General features: G+C 41.5%; 1 protein-coding gene across 9 annotated transcripts in view; it reads right to left on the bottom strand.

Annotated features, from left to right (window-relative positions):
- Adgrb3 (adhesion G protein-coupled receptor B3) overlaps window positions 1-21,917 on the bottom strand; it is a 727,877-nt gene that overhangs the window by 424,455 nt on the left and 281,505 nt on the right. For all 9 annotated transcript variants that reach the window (NM_001106898.1, XM_063266875.1, XM_063266874.1 and 6 more), the window contains 2 exon segments: window positions 18,086-18,250; window positions 18,689-18,853. In NM_001106898.1, coding sequence (NP_001100368.1) covers window positions 18,086-18,250; window positions 18,689-18,853 — 330 coding nt within the window.

Consider the following 21,917-nt stretch of genomic DNA (forward strand, 5'->3'; position numbering starts at 1 on the left):
CACCTCCCTTCAGCTGTGCCAGAAACATGGAGTTTCTGTTGCTTTGACTCAGATGTCTTATGTGAGTTTTGTTTGTTTGATTGTTTGCTTGTTTGTTTTTGGTAGGTTTGTTGTTGGGTTTGAGGCATGACCTCGGACTCTCTACACATCCCCTAGAACATGCTGGCCTTGAACTCATGAAGATCTACTTGCCTCTACCTCTGCCTCTCTAATGCTATTATTAGAGGCATATACCACCATACCCAGCCCCACTCCCTCCTGGGTTACAGAATGACAGATCAAATAGTTGGGTCTGTATTTGTTTGTTTTGCTTTTGTTTTGTTTGTTTGCTTGTTTGTTTTGGTTATCAAAAACCTTGTTAATTTGCTGATACTCAAATCTCACTCTCCATTCATGACATTATCTTTTTCTTTCCTCCCTTCCTTTCTACCTTGAACACTTTCCCAAGAACCTGTTCCTTCCCATTGACTAAGCTGCTCTCACTGGTTCACTGATGCATTTTCCTAGTTTGTGCTGAGCTCTGTTTTAAAGAGACCAGTGGTATGCAAGGATAACAGGCTGCTTCTTGGCTCCTTTAGACAAGGGGCAAATGCTGAGGAAAAAAAACAAAAAATAAAAACTACAATTAGAAAAGAAAATATTTCACGTGTTGAATGGAATATTCCATTTGAATCTAAAAATCAGAAGAATTAAAACCAAAATGTGGGGAAGAGCCTTGAACACTGGGGAAAATTTCCTAAACAAGAGCACCAATGACTTATGCTCTAAGATCAAGAATTGACAAATGGGACTTCATAAAATTGCAAAGCTTCTGTAAGGTAAAGGACACTGTCATTAGGACAAAACAGCAACCAACAGATCAGGAAAAGGTCTTTACAAATCTTACATCTGACAGAGGACTAATATCCAATATACACAAAGAACCGAGATCCAGAGAATCAAATAACCCCCCCCCAAAAAAAATGGGTACAGAGCTAAACAAAGAATTCTGAGCTGAGAAATATCAATTGGCTGAGAAGTACCTAAAGACATATTCAACATCCTTAGTCATCAGGGAAATGCAAATCAAAACAACAACAATGCAAATCACACCAGTGAGAATGGCTAAGATCAAAAACTCAGGTGACAACAGATGTAGGCAAGGATGTGGAGAAAGAGGAACACTCCTCCGTTGTTGGTGGGATTGCAAGCTGTTTCAACCACTCTGAGAATCAGTCTGGAGGTTCCTCAGAAAATTGGACATTGCACTATAAGGACCCAGCTATATCACTCCTGGGCATATAACCAAAAGATGCTCCAACATACAACAAAGACACATGCTCCACTATGTTCATAGCTGCCTTATTGATAATACCCAGAAGCTGGAAAAAACCCACATGTCCTTCAACCGAGGAATGGATACAGAAAATGTGGTACATCTACACAATGGAATATTACTCAGCTATCAAAAACAATGACTTCATGAAATTCATAGGCAAATGAGTGGAACTAGAAAGTATCATCCTGAGTGAGGTAACCCAAATACACACACACACACACACACACACACACACACATACACACACACACACACACACACACACACACACACACATACACACACACGGTATGCAGTCACTGATAAGTGAATATTAGCCCAAAAGCTTGAATTACCTAAGATACAATTCACAGACCACATGGAGTTCAAGTAGAAGGACAACCAAAGTGCAGATGCTTCAGTCCTTCTTAGAAGGGGGAACAAAATTATTCATAGGAGGGGAGAGGAAAACAAAGTTTGGAATAGAGACTGAAGCAATGGCCATCCAGAGAGTGCCCTACCTGGGGATCCAGCCACATATCACATACAGCCAAGAAACCCAAAGAAAATTGCTGATGCCAAGAAGTGCATGCTGACAGGAGCCTGATAAAGCTGTCTCCTGAGAGGCTCTGCCAGAGCCTGACCAATACAGAGGCAGATGCTCGCAGCCAACCATTGAACTGAGAATGGGGTCCCTAAAGGAAGAGTTAGAGAAAGGATTGAAGGAGCTGAAGGGGTTTGCAACTCCATAAGAACAACAATACCAACCAACCAGAGCTCCCAAACCACCAATTAAAGAGTACACATGGACAGACCCATGGATCCAGCTGCATATGTAGCAGAGGATGGCCTTGTTGGACACCAAGGGGAGGAGAAGCCCTTGGTCCTGCCAAGGCTCAATGCCCCAGTGTAAGGGAATGTCCAGGTAAGGCAGGGAGGCTGGGACATTTGGGTGGGTGGGTTAGGGAACACCCTTATAGAAGCGAGGTTGGGGGGTGGATGGGATGGGGGGTTATGGATGGGAAACTGGGAAAGGGGATAACATTTGAAATGTAAATAAAATAATATCCAATAAAAAGAAACAATAAAAGCTCCTGAAAGAAGACATTTGCTTGAAATGGACAGTGTGAGGTAAATTAAGTACTCCACACAGAGGGAGAAATGGATGCAAAGGCCATGCATACCAGTGGGACCAGAGGGGACAGTAGGATAAATAAGAACGGCACAAGGCTCTGAGAGGACAGGCCCACAACTATAGGTTATGGAGCTGCCAAGTATCTAGGGCAAGGCTGACATAATTCCATTTCCAACCTTCAGATCAGGTTACTTTCATAGAAACTCATTGGCAAAGGCCTCTGTGGAAACTGATGGAATGATACCACCATGGCTTTGGGAGTGACGGTTGGCCTGACAACTGGAGGAGGATCCAGAGTCCTTTCAGGAGACAGTTAAATGAGCAGCGAAGAGGACAGGGCCTTCAAGGGCTATGCCTGCTGTCTGAGCTGAACTACTAGGCCTGGAGATGCTAGCTCAGTGCTCGAAACTCCCTCTTGTCTCTGCAGGCATGGGAGGACAAAGGTAACTGTGTTCACCGTGATGAAAGGGTGTACAGAGAGCAAACGTTAATCTATAATGGCTCTAATTACTTTCCAATGCATTAAAAGCACAGAATTAATGCTCATACCAAATAGTGCACTCATTTTTTTCTATCTTCTATATCTCAGACCTAAAAATAATATCTATTCTATCTAGTAAATGTAAGATTGCCTTTTATTATTTTTTTTTTGATAGAGGAACATACATAGGCAAGTTTTAATTCACAAGGCTCATGTTGGTAGCATAAAAAATTTAGTAAGTATCTCTTATTGCTAGCTCAGTATTCTCTCGAAGCTTGGTCTTAAAAATACCACCTTAGGTTCTGATAATAACTAGATGGGCTCAGTACCTCGAAGGCGAACTGTGGGCATGGTCTCTCCCTCAGCACTCTGGGCTTGGGCATGCTGTACCCCGGGACATTGTTCATTGAAGTCTGGCTTTTATATTCTTTCTCTAGCATCCTCACCTCTTCTATCCAGGCAGCCACTGAACTGAGCCTCTCGGGCTCCTTGGTGGCTTTGGAATCTATCTCCTTCCTATAACCACTTCTGGTGAGCTCTTTCCTCTGCATCACAGGGGATGGTTCCAGGCCTCTTCAGTTGAGTCTCAATCCATTCTCTAATAGTAACACTTAAAATATAACACATTTCCTTTGTGCTTAAGTAATGATTTCCCCAAAAAGGCTCTCTCGGAGCCTCAACCACCAAATATACAAATTTAGTATTTCACACAGTGGACTCTGAGCATACGTTTGACCATGTAAGTACTACTGACAAGTCAGTACTAACTCTGGAGGCTAAGATTGCTTTGTTTACTTCTTTTGTCTACTATAGTGACTTCCCAGGTGCTTAGCATACAGTAGGTGCCCAGAATGTGTGTTAAATTATTTCCAGGGAGCAAAAGCACCCATCTAGAAATTTCTGCAATGATTGAAAATGACCGTTACTTTTACTATTTAATGCTGTGGTGATTGACCAGATTTGCCCATGGAGTTCCAAAAAGAAAAAAAAAATGGTCCGCGTGCATGTGAGGACTATATTTTAAATCGCATTTAATTTTAGTTAGCACAAATTTAGGTAGCTACCATGTGGGCAATAATGGTAATAGATGATTATTGTATTTATTTAAACCCCCTCCCAAATGATTATAGAATACTTTAAAATAAGAAATTAGAGTCAGTGTCAAAGTCCACCAAATTTGAGTACATAATTGAACAGTATATAAAATAACTCATCCCCTTTGAAGTGTTCTGACTGGCTTTTCTAACGGGATGATCACACTTGAATGTGTGTCATCTGGTCTGCACCCCCGAGGTCTTTTGCATTTTGCTTTTATTTATTAACTGTCACTTATTACATCATTTGTCTCTGCTCTTTTCAGTGCTTTTCTACCTCACGTTTTCTTTGCATCGAGGTCCCACTGAGGACCTCTGAAATACATTTCATAAAATCTATTGCTATAGCGACTTTCTGGTTTTGTCCTTACATAAGCCAGTGGAGGAGGAATTTTGCACACCAAGAGGCTTTGTTTCCTCGTAATGGTCTCGGAAAGCTTTTTTCATTTAGTATTATGGGAAAAGCCACATGTCTCTGTGCCCTTCCTGGCAGTCCACTATGTGGTCAGAATGTCTGGTCATTGCACATATTAACCACGAGATGGCGATGGTGGGCTAAGAGGGACAATTGTTTTAATTTGGGATCTGTAACAGAAACTGCTGGTCCAAATCAGGGAGGGTGGCCGTAGCAACTAACAGATGGCGGGGAAAGGGTGTCAATACTTAATATTTTGAAATGACATACGACTTATGGAAAAACAGAACGTCTTATTTTTAAGCGAGGATAATAGTGCTTACACTGGGCTGTGATAAAATCCTTGGCTCAAGGCTCCCTCAGCTCAGTTTCCACACTCTCGGCTCTTAACGATTCTCCAAAGCTACATTGGCCTCCGGACTGTTCTTGTCTAGTACTCCGGCCAGGCTCTCATGTTGCAGCTGATATCCACAATCACTCCTGTCTTGGCTGTTCCTCCTCCGTGTCCTCAAACCCCTGGACTGCTCATTGCCTTTAATCCTAACTCAGACCTCACCAGCTCAGTCACTTTCTCCACATCCGTATCTCTGCCTTTCCAGTTGTCTATCACCTTAATAATGCTAAATACTTTTTTCTCCCAGCTCCTTCATTTGTCTGTTATGACTAGATCTGTTTTTTAATAGTGTGAGTTTCTAAGCTTACAGAGATTGAGAATTACTCATCAAAATATAGATGGTACGCTCATGCGTGTGTGTATGCGTGCGTGCGTGTGGGTTAATGTGAAATGTGATATGACAGTATTATCTCTTCTTAGCAGCAGAAAGAGAGGCTGGCTCCTCTAGTCACATTAAATTTTGGTCCAAGTGTTTTCAGGGTGGCAGGTATTGACTTAGGCTTTACAGCTCACTAAAAGCCCGTGGCCTCCTGCGTAGGATATCGTGATGTGATTCGTACACGTTCTAAATCAGATAGGGACAAAGTCATTGAAGAACCGTTTCTTGGTGCACCCACAAAACTCAATTACCAATATGCCTAGTGATCAATCAATCTATAATCGGTTAAAGCAAACAAATAGAACTATCCCAATATATTTTAAGCTGGGGGAGAAAACATCAACAGATGTTCTGTTTTGCTGCACTGTAAATTATTGGTCTTAGATTAATTGCATTTTGTTGGAGACAGAAACCCAGTGAACAAGTGACAGAAAAGAAAGGGGGCAGAGTCTAGGTCTGATAATAATGTCAAAACAAATTGGTCATCAAAGATGACTTGGTATTCTTTGGGAGCTATATTTTAATGGAGTTAAATAAATCTATCTGTAATTCAAATCAAAATGGAAAGGGCCTTACATACTGTAAGATCAATATGTTTTGTTCTACCTTTGTTACATTTCTGGAATTCACTCCTTCAAGAAACAAATAATCCATCTACTGGAAGACCCAGGGAGGAACGGCGATAAGGTTCTAGTTTCCTTTCTGTAGCCGTGATAAAATACGCTGACAGAAAGCACCTCAGGGTATGAGAGGAATCATTTGGCTTAGGCTTCCAAGTTGTAGTCCATCACTGAGAGAAGTCAGGGTAGGAACCCAAGCCAGAATTCCAAGGCAGAACCCACAGAGCAATGCTGCTTTGAGGCTCTCAAAGGCTCTACTCATGCCTGGGTAGCTTTCTTACTTAGGCCAACACCTACTGAGCAGCTGTTTTAAGTGAGCAGGTCCTATATCAATTAACAATCAGACCAATTCTCTGCAGCTACAGCCACAGGTCAATCCAATCCAGGTGAACCCTCAATTGGGATTCCCTCCTTAGGGGACTCCAGGTTGTGCCAAATTCACGGTTAAAGCTAATGAGGGCTCTCTGAGAACTTGGGCAGTTTCAGAGTAGATAACCAGTTGGGTATAAGTAGTCACGTAAGAGATAAGTGAATACATGCAGTAGGAGGGCCATAAATGGGAAGATTATCATGAAATAATTATTAAAAGAACTTTCTTGATGGATTTATTTTAATCATGGGCAATTTGTCATGTCATAAATGCTACCGTTGAAGGTTGGAGAATAGAGTGAATGAGAATGAGACTGATGGCCACGAGGCCTGGAGTTTGTCCCTGCTACTGAGGTGGAGACAGAATCACAGGAGGTGACAAAAGGACATGGGTGGATTTTGAATCTTCTTGGGAGGAAAGCGGCACACTTCTACGGCTGAATGGCTAGGAACGGTGAGAGAAGTTTCATCAATAAAAGATGAGGTCAGATTTCAAGACGACTGTCCACTGTGCTGCCTCCTGAGCTCCAATGGGTGACAGAAAATGCCCTGGGGAGGAGATGATGACAACACTTTGCATTCGAGATGGCTGAGCACATCGAAGTGTTAGAAAAAAGTGAGGTGCAACAGATAGAGACTATTATAGAAAAACCACGACCAATCAAAATGCAGAATTGTGGAGTGCGGTCTCCAAGGACTCATCTACAATAAAACCGCTGAACTGAAGCCATACCCTTAGGGGACACTGTGAAAGAAGAGGAGGAGAGATAATGAGAGAAAGAGACACAGGGACTTCGCTGTGAGATTGGGTTTCCTAGACATTTCAGACACTACGACACATGAAGTCTCACCAATATGGCTACCTGGCATGAGTTGAATGATAGAGAAGGATAGCACCTATAGACATGTTAATGTGGGCAGAAAAAAAGGGGGGATGGGTGGGGCCAATGGCCTTATCCTCATACGAATAACTACAGGAAACTTAGGGAGCAGGGTGTGTGTGTGTGTGTGTGTGTGTGTGTGTCTGTGTGTGTGTCTGTGTCTGTGTGTCTGTGTGTGTGTCTGTGTGTCTGTGTGCACACGTGTGCAATAAATGAAATAAGAGGCCATGGGTTTGAAAGAGAGTAAAGAGGCACAAATAGGAGGGAAAGATAAGGGGAAAGTGATGTAACTCTATTACAATCTCAAGGAACAATTTCAAACTTTAGTCGTAAGTCATGCCCAGGAGAAATTGCCAAGCTGAAGGTTTACGTTAATTTTTGGCTGTTGTATGCTACCCATGTTCACCTTATAGAAAATACCAGATGGGGCTTGATCTAAAAACAAAAGTCAGGGTTTTTAATTTTTCCCGTAGTATGAAGGGCTCCAGTATGTCTGAGTCATAACACATGGCAGTAGCAAGGCTCATCTGCTGCACGACCCACTGCTTAGTGCCCTCGGTGCTGAGATGAAACCGCATTTGGAGGATCCAACTGTACTTGAAGTCACAAGTATGTGGTTAGCGTGCTCCCTTAAAACAAGGTAGCAATTACCTAGTGATTAGCTGTTAATCTGTCTATTCAAACTGATTCTCCGTCTCTTAAAAATAGCAGAAATTACACAGGGTTTAAATCAATTTGATGTGGGGAATTAGTTTTCACCTCATATGCTGGAATTTCAGCATTAAAGAGAAATTGATTCTAAACTACAGACCTGCCATGCAGAAGAAAGAAAAAAAATTTTGCACTACTCACGACCCCCACATTTAAACTGTACTTGCTGGCAAATCATGAATCACTGTAGTTTGTGAATTCCTTGCTCCCAGGGAGGCAGAGGTGAGAGAGGCCCAGTAGCTACTCTCATTGGACTTCCAGCTCTGATTTCAGACGTGAGACTTGCTTACTCCTGTGAAGAATTCATTCTGTTTCTGAGGTCTAAAGTGAGTAAGTTTCTTTGAAATAGAGTTATAACGTATAACCCAGTTGGACTTGGCATGTACAGTCCTTCTGGTCCACCTCACAAATGGTGCGATTAGAGGCACATACTACTATCCCAGTTGCATTTACAGTCTTCTTGTAGAAAACCAGCTTCACCTCTTTCAAGTTGTATGCCTGTATTACCACCATGAACAACTCTTAAAATTAGACAGCGTTTACATGAATCAGGTGTCTTAAAAATGTTGAAGAGAACTGAGTTATTGTCTTGTATGAAACAGAAAATCAAAGTAGAAAAATAGTCCTTAACCTAAAGCTACTCAGAAAGGACACAGGGATGCGTGGTCAGTCAAGTAAGCTTTACTGAGCCAAGCTCAGTAAAGATGTTTACTTTGTCTTCAAGTTTAGACGTAATTTATTGATCTGGTGATGAATTCGTTGTTCATCTGAAAAGTTACCCTTGGGAATGGAAGTAAAAAACTACTACAGCCTTTTGTTTTCTTGTGATTACAGACTGCTTTTTCGGACGCTGGACAGTATCTTACCAGTGTCGGATAGTGTCCGGGCAATATTCTAATACATGTTGCAAAGCAAATTCTGTATTTTGTGTTGTTTAGTCCTATTTCAGTCTAGCAGATAAAATTTCTTTAGTTTTAATTTCTTAGCAAATTTAATTGGAGAAGTTAAGTTTAATATTGAAGATTCCGGAGAACACACACAGACTTTCCAAGAATGGTGGATTTGTTTGTCTTATTACATGATAGAGCCTGGTAGATTTTTGCTGGCAAAGTACCCTGGGAATCTGTAAGAGAGGCCAGACAAAGGGGTAAATCTGAGAGGGTGTCCCACAAGAGTTGACTCTCTGTGAGAAGAAGGGAAGGACAGAGTGGGCGCTGAATCTGAGGACCAATCATGTCAGGATATGCAGGGAAGCCATGAGGAAGAGAAACGTCAAGTTTAATATTTCGGGTTAGTGGCTCTCAGTGCATGGAAACAAAAGAGTTACACTAAATAAAACTTTTCAATGTACTTTGATGTATGTATTGACGATAATTGTTAGGATATATTCTAAAATTTCTTTTAACATAATAATCGAGATGTAAAGAACTGAAAACTGGGCGTGTGCTCTTTACTTTTCTTCTCATCCTGAGGGTGTTGCCTAAATATTGCTAAATCAGACAAGCGAGGCTAATGGAAGATTAAAACAAATTGATTTTGAAGTTTCTACCCTGGAAGAGCCTCTGAGAGCTTTGCCAAAGTCTTCTCAGATGAGCTATCTTCTAAGACGAATTATTGCAGTAGTTATCTCCATAGCAACAGGCTGGAGTAAAGGACATCTAGTAGTGTTATCTAATTCAAGCCCTGACCTTTGGCCCTCAATGCTTCCTCCTTAATTCTGTCCATAAAATCAGCTGTTTTGTCCCAGAACTGTAGAATAGATTATGTAAAAACAATCAAACACTTCTGCTTTGGAGAGGATCAAACACCTTTTTATGTATTTATTAAGCAATATCTCTGTCATTCCAAGGCACTGTTCCCGTCTAATTACCTTCTCTGCTCTTCAGAAACAACTTGAGGTACTTGATAAGAAGAAATGGAAGTCAATGCCTAGTGCCATCTACTATCAACACTAAACCCTGTTTGATTTTAGCTGAATAACTGGTGTGAACACTTGGTTACTGGTGTTATTTATTACAGCCAAAAGTGTTCAGTGAAAACAATGGCCTTAACCTTCTGAATAGCTCACCAGACAACAACATGATTCCTTATGAGTTATGAAGATAACATGCATCGGCAGAAAAGAATAGAAATCCGGGGGATTAGAGATGCACTCACAGCGGCTTGAAGTGAAAGGGACACAACTCGTGGCAGTTTGTAAACGGTTCTATGAGTTTTCTCTTTGCATAAGGAAATGAGCATTTTAAACTGACATCTTCAGCCTCATGAAAATGATTCTGTCTAACGTCAAAATGGACTGGTACCTACCATTTGATTGGTTACGTGTCCTACATTGGCCTCTAAAAAATAATAGTTTCAGTGGATTTGATTATCAACCTACCAGTGTACTCACTGGCACCCGTGGAGAGGACAAGTGACTATCACCAGACACACACTGCCCTGCTCTTAGCCTCTTATACCTTGGACCGAAACTCTGCATATGCATGCTGTAGCTTTTCACTCTGGAAGATGAGAAACACTGAAGACATGCCCATGCCTAGGAAGAGAGGCATGGGAATGTTTTGATTTCTATTCTTTGAATATGCTTGACCTGGGAATGGCATTAATTGGAGGTGTGGCCTTGTTGGAGTAGGTGCGGCCTTGTTGGAGGAAGTGTGTCACTGCGGGCATGGGCCTTAAGACTCCTCCTTGCTGCCTGAAGTCAGTCTTCTGTTTACCTTTGAGATGAGATGTAGAGTTCTCAGCATCTCCTGAGTAATGCCTGTCTATATGCTGCCATACTCTTGCCTTGTTAATTGTGGACTGAACCTCTGAACCTGTAAGCCAGCCCCAATTAAATGTTGACCTTCATAAGAGTTGTCTTGGTCATGGTGTCTGTTCACAGCAGTAAAACCCTAACTAAGACACCCTACTGTGATATAGATGGTATGATTAACAGCTCCTCAAAGAGGGAAGGTTTATTTGACTAAAACTTCCAAGTAGCAACTATCAGGAAGGGAATTCAGGCCAGGAACCCAGAGGCAGAAACTACAGCTAAGGGTTTGAGGTACAGGCATATTCCCCAAGGCTTGGTTGAGCCTGCTTTCTTATGCATCCTAAGACCATTCCCCTTCCCAGGGTTGTCACCGCCCACAGTAGGCTGGGTCTTCCATCATGAACCATCAATCATGAAAATGCCATAATAACATCCCTATAGGCAACCAGATGAAGGCATTTTCCCAATGGCTGTTCTTCTTCCCGGATAATGCCAGCTACTGTTTCGTTTACAAAAAGCTGACCAGGACACAGGCTGCCTGTGGGAGGAATCAGGAAGCGCCACTTTCCAACACTGTATCCTTCTACCCCAAACTTGGCCCCATGATATTTTCTCTTGTTCTTTACGGGGCAGGGAAAATGAGAATTGGAGAACTGAAAATTAAACAATAAATGATCATTCTAAAATGTCAATAGTCCTATTTTTCTTTCATTAAGTCCTATTTTCCTATTATTTTTTAATTAATTAGCATCCTAAAATTAATTACTTAATTAACTAACTTCCTAAACATTTCTCCCCCTCCAGGTTGGACCCTTCCTTGAAGAATCCCTCCCTACCATGCCCCCTGCTCCTCTGAGATGATGGTACCTCTCCTGTGTATCCCCTCATCCTAGCACACGAAGTCTCTACCAGATTAGGCAATCCTCTCCCCCTGAGGTCAGCAAGGAAGCCATGAAGGATGAGCTGCTATGTAAGTGCTAGGGGACCCATTCCAGCTCTTTGGTTGGTGGCTCATACTTTGGTAGCTCTAGGGGTCCAGGTTTGTCCTTTAGACAACTGTCACTAGAGGTCTTTTTTTTCCTTCCTTTTTTTCTTCCTTTTTTTTTTGTTAAAACTCGATACAGATACTCGATACAGAAAAGCTAGAAATGGATTTGTCTACATTTGTACTGTCTTGTGAGTGTTACAGATGGCATCCTTCATCATTTGTGGAGAAGTGCTAGTTAAACTCTGCAATCTGTCCTGGCAGTCAGGTCTGCTTTCGCCAACAGAACATAAGCTGAGGACTTCATTTCATTTCTCTGTTGAATTTCAATCACGATTTTATTAGGATTATTTGACTGTAGTAGGTCACTGCAGTCTAAAAGACGATCTGGAGGCCATTATCATCAGCATCACCTTGTAGCAATTAGAAAGGTAATCCCTCAAGTCCGCACAAGCTCTACCTAAGCACGTCTCTGTGTCTCTGTCAGGAGTCAGCATGCACAACTTCATGCTTCAACAAGATCCCGGCATGCATTTTAAGCCCACTAAGGGTTTAAAAGCATTGGATTAGACGGTGATGGGTGGGCCCCTGCAAAGATCCAAGTGCAAATTAAGTAAAGTCCTTTCCTTTAATTCTTTCCTCTAACTTGAGGAACACAAGGAAAATGAGGTCTCTCTGGGCCCACATGGCATCTCCTAAGTGGGGATGGGGTGGGACTGAGGTAGGGAAGCAGTGCTTATATTTACAATATGGCCTTGGGTTGTTGACTAATTAGAGACATTGGGAAGTTGAAGACACAATCCGTTTACATCACTACTGCTTCTGCTGCTCTCCTTTGGCATGGAGATCTCTGGCCTCCCTGGCTCCTTGGCTCTCAATGCTATGCCTCCATTTATATGTAGGTGTTCCTGAAGCAGTCAACCGGCAGATTTCACTCAGCATGACAGACAAAGCAATTGTGACCCCAACAAGCAAACACTATTTGTTGATTAAGACCCATGTCTCTCTGCAAGTGATAGATTCCGGCTCAGCTATTAGTGATTCCGATATAAGGGACATTAGTAACCCGGTCCGACAGGGAGCAAAAGGGTTATATCTCGCCAGTCCATTAGTAATTTCTGATTTCTGAATACAGTTACCAGGGAAAAATGAATTTGAAAGAATGTTTCACCTTGTAATAGAAAACAAAAGAAGTGAAGTCATTACCATCCTACCATTTACCCATCAGCCCCTGAGGGTGTGAGAGGAGACGGAGATAAATGAAATCATTATTTGGCGAGCTTGACCAATTTAAAAATGGGGACACTTAATTATCTCCCCTGGAGTGATTCTATTTCCCAACCAGTAGTATTCTTAAGTTTTGGTCGCTATGGCTCTGTTTTTTTACGAAAGCAAATGAAATATCTTATTGGGGGTGGGCGGTCAACGACGTTGTCCTAATATTATCCTAGTCCATTTACCCATAAAGGAAAAATCTTAATCTTGCTGGGCATATTTTATCCCTTTTGTAGATGATGTAATAAGTGTTTGATTAAATCTAGAAAACTAATTTCCATTAGTTTTCTAGAAGATGCACATATATTTCTCTTTTCTGACAACAGATGGTCTCTGGGCAAGGTTGATTAATTTGTTTTTTGAATTCAAATTAAGCGAAGCATAAAAATAAATTCTAGTGGTTCCAGATGCCCCTCCCAATTAAGAATGAATAATATTAAAAATAATGCTGGGAAGGAAAACATACTGATTTTTTTTTCAAAACAAAACACTTTTTGAAACTTTGTGACTGACAAGAAGAGTGCCTCAGTAAAGGTTAAAAGGTGATGTGGACAGTTTTCCGATACGTTCATCAGTGTGTCTATGGGAAGCAATATCTTGGCTGGAATTCGTGTCATCATTCTGTCACTCACAACAGGAAAGTGGTGGCCATGATTAGGGACTCACGCGGGGTTAATGTAGTTAGAATTAGTTAGAACATAGTTAGAACATAGTTAGAACATAGTTAGAACATAGTTAGAATGTAGGCTGAGAACTTAGTTATACAAGTCAGTTCCATCTATGTAGAACTGTAAAATAACTATCTACAAATACTGCTTCCATTGATAAAATGACTACATACGAGGCATTAGTGAATAGATACAGCTCCTATTAGGATAAAAACCAGCCTATTCTCAACAGAGGCACAACGTTTTGAAATTAATAGTACAGCTTTTAACGCATAATGCAATTTATGCAAAATGTCAGATTAAGTTATAGCAAGAAAAGGAGAAACTTGATTCAGCTATTGGTGTAAATAAGACCATTTTGGTGACTGCACATGTCCTAATCATAAAAAGTAGCTGACTCAAGAAGGAGGTTTCACCAGGGAACGAGAGATTTGCAAATAAATTGCCACTGTTTTCCAACCACCTACCTGAAAATAAAGAAAGAAAAATGCTAATCCCAAAAATATAGTGTCTTATAGAGGTGTTTTCAGTGTTATTTGATAATGTATCGATCTGCCTTCAATTGTGGAACCTAACAAGTTAAACGTAGCAAACAAAGACACCATCTCTCTCTAAAACGGAGCTGTAAAATGTTTTTCCAACAGCAGGTGGCAATCTTTGTAAATCTGATGCAACCGTTCTGTTTTGCCTTTGCAGATGAGTTGCATTTGTTGCACAGTTGACAGGCTGCAGTTGTGGACAGTTAATCAGCTTCCTCCGCTAAGACTGGTTCAGATAACTTCCCATATCAAGAAGGTCTTGCTTAAAATGCTTTCCTGCGCTAATGAAATTGCTCCTCTGGCAAAACAAATGTTTTTGTTTAAAGCTTGTCGATTCTCACGCAGTGCAGGGATTTCATTGTTAATCTGTCTAGGCGTCCTTCTCGGCAGAGTGCTGCCTGCCATTTGTCTCTTATCGTTCTGAATTCACATGGCCTGGAGAATTAGCAAAACTAATTTTAGATTTCATGCCGGAAGAAAACCCGCTGACAAATTGCAAAACTTCAAACTCAAGTTTCTGGACCAAAGAGAGAGATGGTTCCCTTGGGTAAAGGGGCTTGCTGCCTTGCCTAGGACCTCTCAGGATCTACAAGTAGGAAAGAGAGAACTGACTCCCCCAGGTTGTCCTCTGACCTCTCTACATATCTTGTGGCAGACCTAAACACCTCCCCCAATAATATAAACAAATTTAATAAATATAAAATTAAGACTCTAGTTTCTGATGTGTTTATTGGTATCAAACTTTGAAAATTCTTTTGGCATTTTAATTATAGAGAAATGCCATGTTTTGAGTCCTGGGCATCTCTCAGGCATCTTGCATTTTTAAACGGAGGCTGTTATTTTAGATGTTAATCAATAGCTTCAACACTGCACACAACGTCTGTAACCAGGTAGCCAAAGAGAATAGGAAACTTTTGTCTTGTTCTCATAAAACACGCTGGTGAAGAAAACTTAGGGAATAGATGGTTTTCAGCTCACAGTTTAATACAGTTCATCATGGAGGTGAAGTCAGGGCACCAGACGCCTGAAGTAGCTGACACATTACATCTGCAGTCCAGGTAGGGAGGTCGGGGGTAGCAGGACGTGCTCAGCTTCCTTTCTTATTATTTTAAATCAGGCAGAGAGAGGGGATCTTCCCACCCCAAATAACTTACTCAGAGATTTGTCTCTACAGTGATTCTACATGCTGTCATCTTGACAGATAAAATCCATTTCATATCTTCCATGTGTCACCTTAACACAAAACAAACGACTTTCAATACCTAACCTTACCTCCTGTCACCATAGCCTAGTGACTATCTCATCATGCAAAATACATTCAGTCCAACTTCAAAGTTCCCATAGTTTTGAACAGTCCTAATACTGTCCAAAAGTACAAAGTCCAAGTGTTACTGGAGACTCAAGGTGATGGCATGATGGGTGAGCTCCTATAAAATAAGAAAATTCAGACTTTCAAAACCAAACTAGCACAGAGAAGTATTCGGATTACAAAATAGAGAATGAAGAGATAGTAAGAAATGATGGGGCAAACCAACATGGAAACCCATATGCACAGATAACAAATCCTGCAACTTCATTTCAGCATCTGGGACTTCAGACAGAATCATGGGAGCTCCAAATGGCTTAAGAAGGCTAGCCTTTCCAGCCCTGCTGCTTATAACAAACCTAGCCTTCTCTCCTGGGCTGTCCCTGCTTCCTATCTACAGCCTTAATGGGTGGATGCTCCATGGTCTGACATCTGACCATCATAAGATCCCATCACAATGTAGGCTTTATCTTCACAGCATCATGAAGTGGCTTCTGGGGACCTTGTTGCCCTCAACCGGATACCTGGGTTGACAGTGTTGCCTGGGTTTTCATATCCCCTCAACCAGTACAAAGGTAGTGATACTACCAAGATGGTTCTGCCTGCTCAGGATGGTGATGGAGTCTCTTGGTACACACATCAGCTTTTGTGAGCTGACTCACAAAACTTCCCACATCAGATGCTCTCCAAGGATCCTCTCAGCAACATTTTCAGTTTAGGCTCCATGACTCAAATGAACATGTTCACTGGAAGGAGCCTTTGATGGGTAAGGTCTTATACTTAGGACATCCATGAGGTTGTCCCAGTGCAGAGTGACAAATTATTCTTCAATGTCCACACACTTTGCATCAACAAAGCATACAGTTTTGAATATCGCTCTGTTTCACTTAAAGTATCTCAACATTACCAACACCACCAACACCACCCCCATCATCATCATCGTCGTCGTCATCATCATCATCAACATCATCATCATTGTTACTAGTGTGAGTGTATATATCTGTGTTTGCCTCTGTGTGACTATGTATACATGCACATGATGCATGTGTTTCTGTGATGTGTCAATGCAGTAGCATGCACGCCATGAGTACGGACGGAGAGCAGAGAGCAGAGAGCAGAGGTTGAGGAGGAAGTTCTCTGCTTCCACTGTGGGCCTCATGGATAGAGTCCAGGTGACCAGGCTTACATAGAAAGCACTTTTATACACATTGACTCTCCTTTTTTCCCTTGCTTTCTCTGTGTGGACTTGAATGAGGGCAGTAGGCAGGAGCTGTGGCCCGGACTTGAAAGCTATCCTGTCTGAATTTCCTTCCACCAAATATGTTACCTTCAGCCTCACTCAATCCCTCAGGATATGGACATAATAAGTCACATCATTCGCCAGATGTTCATGCAGAATGTTGCGTGAATGGCCTCTAATCCAATTTCTGACGGTGCTCATTTTCACCTCTGAAACCTGATCAGGCTTCTACCGGCCACATTCCTTTCCATTGTGGACTTTTCTAAATTCCCACCCGTATGCCCCATGCTATGTTTATACTTTGATGGTTCCTCTAGGTAAATTTCAGAAACTATTTCACATCGCTCCCACTACCCAGTTCCAATGCCCTAAGAACCCCAAGGTCAAATTTATCACGACAATGACTACTTCTTAAGACTAAAGTTCTGTGTTGGTTGATAGTCACGTTGTTGGGACCACATTCTCTGACAAGAGCAATTTGAGAAAGAGTTCCTTTCGGCTCACCTGTTGGCTACAGTTTGAGGCAGCTGCTCACCTTGTATCCACAATCAGGAAACAGAGGGAGATGAATGCTGGAGCTGCCTTGCTTTCTCCTTTGTATTCAATCAGGATGGGGCTTCCCTCCTCAGTTAACCTAGTATGGATGGTTTCTCACAGACATGCCCAGTCTAAAGGTTTGTCTCCAATGTGACCCTACATCCCTTCAACTTACAATCAATCCCAAGCAGTACACCCATAAAATCAACACAACAGGGCCCTTATATCCTCTGAGTTCATGTCCTGGGCAAGTAGAAGACCAAGTGCTCACCTGTTTATGTTTGTCTCAGTTTCAGCTCTGGCATCATCCTAAAATCATGGGTTTTCACTTGTTTCCCAAGTTCTCAGTGTGTTACAATTATTTTAAGGAAAGAATCGGTATTCTAAAAGAAGTCTCTGCTAGAAATGAGTGAGGTCTGGGCAGCGTCTGACCATGTTAGCATCTGTGCTTACAAGCATGGTGTATTCATTAGCCACTGCATCTGATATTTCACTCATGATAAAATATTTTATGATTGAAAATTGGGAAAAAGTAGGTAAATGAGATGTCTAAGGCTATCCAACAATGAGTTATTAGTCTGTTATAAAAACAGAAACTGTATGAGTTTCACTAGTACCTTTTCATTTGCTTTTAGCACTGCAAAGTATTATGATTTAAGAATGTGTTTGTATTCCCCAATAAGCAAATTTCCTAAAAATAGTAGAAAATATACCATAATGATATAAATCATATACAACCTAGCTGTTCTCTTTTGTGGCTGCATTTGGGCTAGCATGTATTTCAATGTCGCTTTACAAACATATATTAAAACATATAGAACTGTTCTGACATATCAAGAGAATCTGTCATATATTATTTTAATAACCAGTGTATTGACATTTATTAGTATCAATCTTTTAATTCAGGAGGTGCTATGCTCAGTTGCATGTGCACTCGTGTGGACACACACACACACACACACACACACACACACACACACACACACACAGCAGGTCCTTCTTACCTGGGCACCGCTGCTCACTGCATCTTCGGATCTCTTCACTGGTCCCTTCACACTGCTGGCCGGTTACAGTCACGCCCTGACAAGTCCTCACTCTCCTCTCCCAGCCGCCATCACAGGACTTGGAACATCCACTCCAGTGACCCCACTGATTCCACTGACCGTTGGCTGAAAGAAAGGGGTTTGCTTAACAGTGGTAGATAGCAGCCACACACTGCTTTAGTAGCCTGTGAGTTTGAGGATATTAACAGCCCTTCAGCTGTTATTAGTTTACTGTCAGGAATAAACTTTGTCCAAGTATTCGATTTACTGGTCAAATCCTGTGCATTTTGTGACTAGAAGAATTATATGAGGGTGTCTGACTATTCAGATTCCCAGGGAACTTACTTTTAAAACCCGTCAGCCGAGTGCTAACTTTTATAAACTTAGTCGTCGTTGGACCTCAGCATCTCATGATTCTTCAGACTTGACTTTTGCAGTGTAAAATACACTAATTGGTTTTACCCATAAGACTGTACTAATAGCTTTCACTTTATGACTGTCTGGTGTAGCTCTTTGAGGTTTTACGGACGGTAGGTGTCATCTGTACACAGGAACTGGGCTTACCTGTGCATTCAGAGTTGTAGCACTCCCTGCTCTCTGCCCAGGGTCCTCTGCACTCAGAGCCTCCGTGAGCAGCGGCTGTGCACTGGCGGCTTCTCTGCTGTGTCCCATTAGAACAGGTCACTGAGCAGTGGCTCCATGAACTCCATTCCTGCCACTGTCCGTCAACTATCAAAGCAGAGAGAGAAGACGGCATGAGATGTCCCAGTGGGGAAGGCTATGCACGGAGCACAAGCTAACCGGAAAGACAAAACCTAATTAAAGCTTCTGCCTGTTTGCAATGTAGATCACTCTGCATGGGACTCCATTACTACTCTGCAAGACATTATTACTCTTTTACTTTTGTTTCTATTTCACTTTATGTACATTCCTTTATGATGGTTAATCTCGATTACCAACTTGATGTGATTTAGAATCACCATGGTAATAAGTGTCTGAACATGTCTGTGAAGGATTGTCTGGATTAAACTGAGAAGACCCACAGTTCATGTGACTAGCACCGTTCTACTGACTGGGGCGCTGGACTGAGTAAAAAACAAGAAGGAAGCTGAGCAGTGTGCTCCTTCCTTTGTTTTTGGACTGGATACAATGAAAGGAGGTGATTCCTGTTCCTGGCCACACTCATTTCTTGGCATGCTGGTTAGATCTCTTGGGAAGGTAAATCCTGTTCTCCTTGACTTGTTTTTGTCAAGTATTGTACCATACATAGCAACAGGACCAGTAACTGATATCTCCATCCTATCATGTTTACATAGTGAACATATACGACCTTGAGCGAGGCTTTAGAATATAGAAGAACCAGGATAATGTGCTCAAAAGGAAACACTGGCCACAGATCGAACCACTCATGTTTTAGAAGAGCTGCTCCAAGACTAAACAATCGTGGGACTGTAATGGAGGCAGGGTTGAGGAAAGCTTCAACCCCAGATACCTCAGATGAGGACTGAAGGCTTTGGCTCTCTCTCCTCTCCCAACCTGGCACCAGAAAGTTGGCTGCCCCACTATAACCACAGTAAGACTTTACTATCATGACAGTTTTCAGGCCTCATTCTTTGAGCTTACAATGTTTTCCCCACTAATACCTCCTTACCCCTGAGTATGTGGATGAATTATCTTCTATGCACCTCTCCTGGTCAATTGTACATGGCTAAACAAAGCTTGCCCCAGAGACCCTGCTCAACTCCCCAGGGACATACTGCCCAATAAACTGAACCAGTTTTCCAAAACTGTTCCTGGGTTGCACCCACCCACTCACCCCTCTCCCTGGCTAAGTCTGTCTAACTTACAACCCAGTACAGTATACCTAGGGCTGCCTATCTCAAGTCAGAGAAACAAACACAGAGCATCAACTAGTGAGTGATGTGCACAATAAATAAAACATATATAATGTAATGTGTAATGCACAGGGTATTCAGAATCCTGTAAAATATAGATCCCTAGGAACTAGGATATCTTCCTCTGCAAACTGATGCTCAAAATAATCACTGAGAATAATGAGGAAATAAACAGGGTAAGAGTTGTCTGCAAAAGGACATGCAGAGGTCCTCAACAGAAGAAAGGTGGGCATTCCAAGAACAGGATGCAAGTTGCTGTATGGGGAATTCAGAGATGCCAGGGAAGAGAGGAAGCAGAGGAGGATAGTCCAAGACAGCAACTCAGTTTTACAACTGGGCTAAGATTTGGGGAAGAGGTTCTGGTCAGAGCTGGTATAGTTTGGGGAAAGCAAATTAGGAAAGCAATGGTGAGACTCTGAGCTGGGATAGCAGAGAGTTGGAAAGAACAGAAAGCTACCAAGAAGGGGTGTTCAGAGCAATTAAGGGAAGTCTCTGGGATCAAAGCATAGAAAACATATGATGACTTCCAGCTATCTTTGTCTGATGGCTGCACTTGACTCATCCTTAGAGTTTGGTCAGCTCCTCATCCACTCAAATGATTTTGAGAATAAGTTATCCAATCTGTGACTGGTGCTGATGAAAGAGATGAGACATCTTAGTTCCATCCTCAGCTATCTTAAATATACTGCACTACACATGTAACAAACCAAAAGGTCAAAGGCCAAAATGTTCTTCACAGGGTACATGAGTTTTGCGGGGTTTCACAGGATCTTATCTGTATGAGGGAATTGATAGAATGGTGGGACTTGAGGAATTTACACAAAAGGGACAGACTGACGGGTGCTACAAAACAAAGCACAGGGTTTAACTAGAAGCACCTTATTAAAATGAAAATTAGTATATAAATGTGTTCATAGATGGAGGCCTATTTGGTCCAGAACTACACCATGGTCCTTAGTGAGTTCGATTATACCTAAAAGGGAAGTTAGCATCAACCATATGTTCTATCAGAAGCTAATATTGCTGTGAACATCCTTCCAAGCAAACCAAGACTGACAGAACGAGTAGGTAATTCCAACCTAATTTCAAGTCTCACATGTAGCTACTATATAGGGTTCTTTAATAGATATCTAGCTGTACTTAATAAACCCTAGGTGAGATTTAACACACACAAAGTGCCAATTTAATTACCCTGTTGATGTAATTTTAGCATCTCATTTTGTTAAAAGTACCTGATACAATCTTATCTGCTCATGTAGTATGCTCACTAGACAAAACATTCTAGTGAGTGAATAGTACATTATAAATCAATGTAGCCTCTGTTTTGGGCTTTAAAGCAGAATGTAGATTTTTGCTTTTGAAAGAAAAAAAATACTCAAATTTTCCATTATGAACCTTTACTGTTCCAAGCAATTCGAGAATGACTGCAAACATTTAGATTCATAACTTGTAATTTATATTGTATTTGACAAAGCACAGTATAGGTTGACACTTAACACTCAATACCTGGAAAACAAAGCTAGTGTAGATAAATTAGATGATGTCAATTTAATTAAGCCAAGAGAGAACTGCAGTGTGTGGCATCCTTATAGATTCAGATTTGAGGTAATTCTTAAGCATGTTTCATCATTACTGTTACAGTTATATATTCTTGATCAAAACAAAAGATAACAATAAAACATCAAAACACAGCACAATGAAACTTATATACATTTAGGCACACACACACACACACACACACACACACACACACACACACACACACAGAGAGAGAGAGAGAGATACATACCAGTATACTCAGCTACAAAGAGATTTAAAAAAGAATGAACAAGTTAAAAATCGACATGAAAAAGAAGCTGGTCTGACTATTATTTTGTTTCTATAAGAACCATAACATG

Source organism: Rattus norvegicus, chromosome 9 (assembly GCF_036323735.1).
Source record: "Rattus norvegicus strain BN/NHsdMcwi chromosome 9, GRCr8, whole genome shotgun sequence".
Taxonomy (NCBI): Eukaryota; Metazoa; Chordata; class Mammalia; order Rodentia; family Muridae; genus Rattus; species Rattus norvegicus.